General features: G+C 31.4%; 1 protein-coding gene across 9 annotated transcripts in view; it reads left to right on the forward strand.

The window, feature by feature from the left end:
* Window positions 1-1,632, forward strand: part of LOC110033745 — a 21,374-nt gene that overhangs the window by 9,945 nt on the left and 9,797 nt on the right. For 8 of the 9 annotated variants that reach the window (XM_020737818.1, XM_020737813.1, XM_020737820.1 and 5 more), the window contains 2 exons: window positions 209-330; window positions 412-533. In XM_020737818.1, coding sequence (XP_020593477.1) covers window positions 209-330; window positions 412-533 — 244 coding nt within the window. The remainder of the gene's footprint in view (window positions 1-208; window positions 331-411; window positions 534-1,632) is intronic. The other variant, XM_020737819.1, reaches the window with a different exon arrangement.

The following is a 1,632-nucleotide window of genomic DNA, read 5'->3' on the forward strand; positions in this document are numbered from 1 at the left end:
ACTGCTTCATCTGCTCCCATTTTCTTTCCTAACCTTGCCAATTGGTTTTGATGTTGTTTCTGCAATTTATGTATCATTTTTATAAAACATATATTTTATGCTCTTATTTATTTGGTTTATGATGATCTAATAAATTTGTTAATTTTGCTTGCATTTCCCAAATTGTTCCTATTCAACATTCTTTGTGGGAATATTTTATTTGATGCAGATGATGATTTCTACCATTTCTCTTTTGTCTAACCTGGTTATTGAGAGATTGGATGAGCGTGTTGGAATATCTTGTTTGATTTCTCTTCTGATGCTTGTTTTTGTTAGTGCCACAATTGAAAGGTGGGTGAGCTTCTCTAATTTTATTGTGGTTTCTTAGTTATTGAAGAAGATTAATATAGTTGTTTGATTGTGCAATTTTAGGACCTTTGATGACCTCAGGTTATGCATCATCTTCCATTTTATTCCATGCATTGCAATCCCAGTATTGGTGTTCTTGTTTCCACCGAAGTATACACATTCAACATATTGGTTCTGGGCAACAGGTAGAACTCTTAATTCATTTTTGGATCATTTACATACATACCACTCAATTCCTATGTATTCACATATTTAACTTCTAAATTTTGTTTGCCACATTTATACCACACAAATATTTTATATTACATAAAAAGTACAGCCTTTTTAATTTTTAAAAAGTGAAATACACCTTTTCATGCATGGGTAAGGTGTTATGTAAAAGTTTAGATATGTAAATATCTATGAATTGAGTGGTATGTATGTAAATCTTCCTTAATTTTATAACTCATATGTGTACCTTTAGGGTATGAAAACAACCACGACTGGAAATATTCTTTTTTTTTTATCTTGAATTTGCATGGTTTTTTTTTTTTTTTGGACCTAGGTTTTATAAATTGTTTTCTTTATGGGCCTAGGTTTTATAATACTGGCAATTAATCAAGCAATTTAGCCAATAAATATATACTCTCGCCGCAAGTATTGATATATTTTCTAGTGAATTCTATATACTTTTTGGGAATTTTACTATGTATTGTTTTAAATATATGAATTTACTTGTCTACCACCATCAGCATGAATATTTTTCATTACTGCATTAATGTATTAAAAGGTAAATATCTTAAAGAACAATTTTTAAATTCTCCTGGATCATGAAAGCAAACCACCCCACCACCATCAATACTGCTTCGTAGCATTTTGAAAATTTTTGGGAAAATAAGTTTATCAATGATGTCGGAATAGCATCGCCATTTGCAGTTGTAATGATTTCTTTTTCATCTGTTTTAATTAGTTTTTTAATAGGGCGTAATGTAAGTAACTATGATTGTCTGACAGTAAGTCATTTTGTTAACCATAATCTTGGTGTCTTCACTTAATTCACCCATTTAAAATTGAAATTCCATAATGTTAGTTGAATAAGTTGCATGTTAATAAGAAGATATAAATAGGGTGTTATAATTAGGGCTGTCAATTTGGCTCGTTGTTAGTGAACAGCTCGTGTTCGGCTCGTTAAGCAGCTCGTGTTCGACTCGTTCGTTAAGTCTAATGAGCCGAACACGAACAAATTTTTAAGCTCGAAATGTAAACGAGCCGAACACGAACAACAGTTTGTTCGCTCGTGTTCGG

The sequence above is a fragment of the Phalaenopsis equestris genome, unplaced genomic scaffold (genome assembly GCF_001263595.1).
Source record: "Phalaenopsis equestris unplaced genomic scaffold, ASM126359v1 Scaffold001273, whole genome shotgun sequence".
NCBI lineage: Eukaryota > Viridiplantae > Streptophyta > Magnoliopsida > Asparagales > Orchidaceae > Phalaenopsis > Phalaenopsis equestris.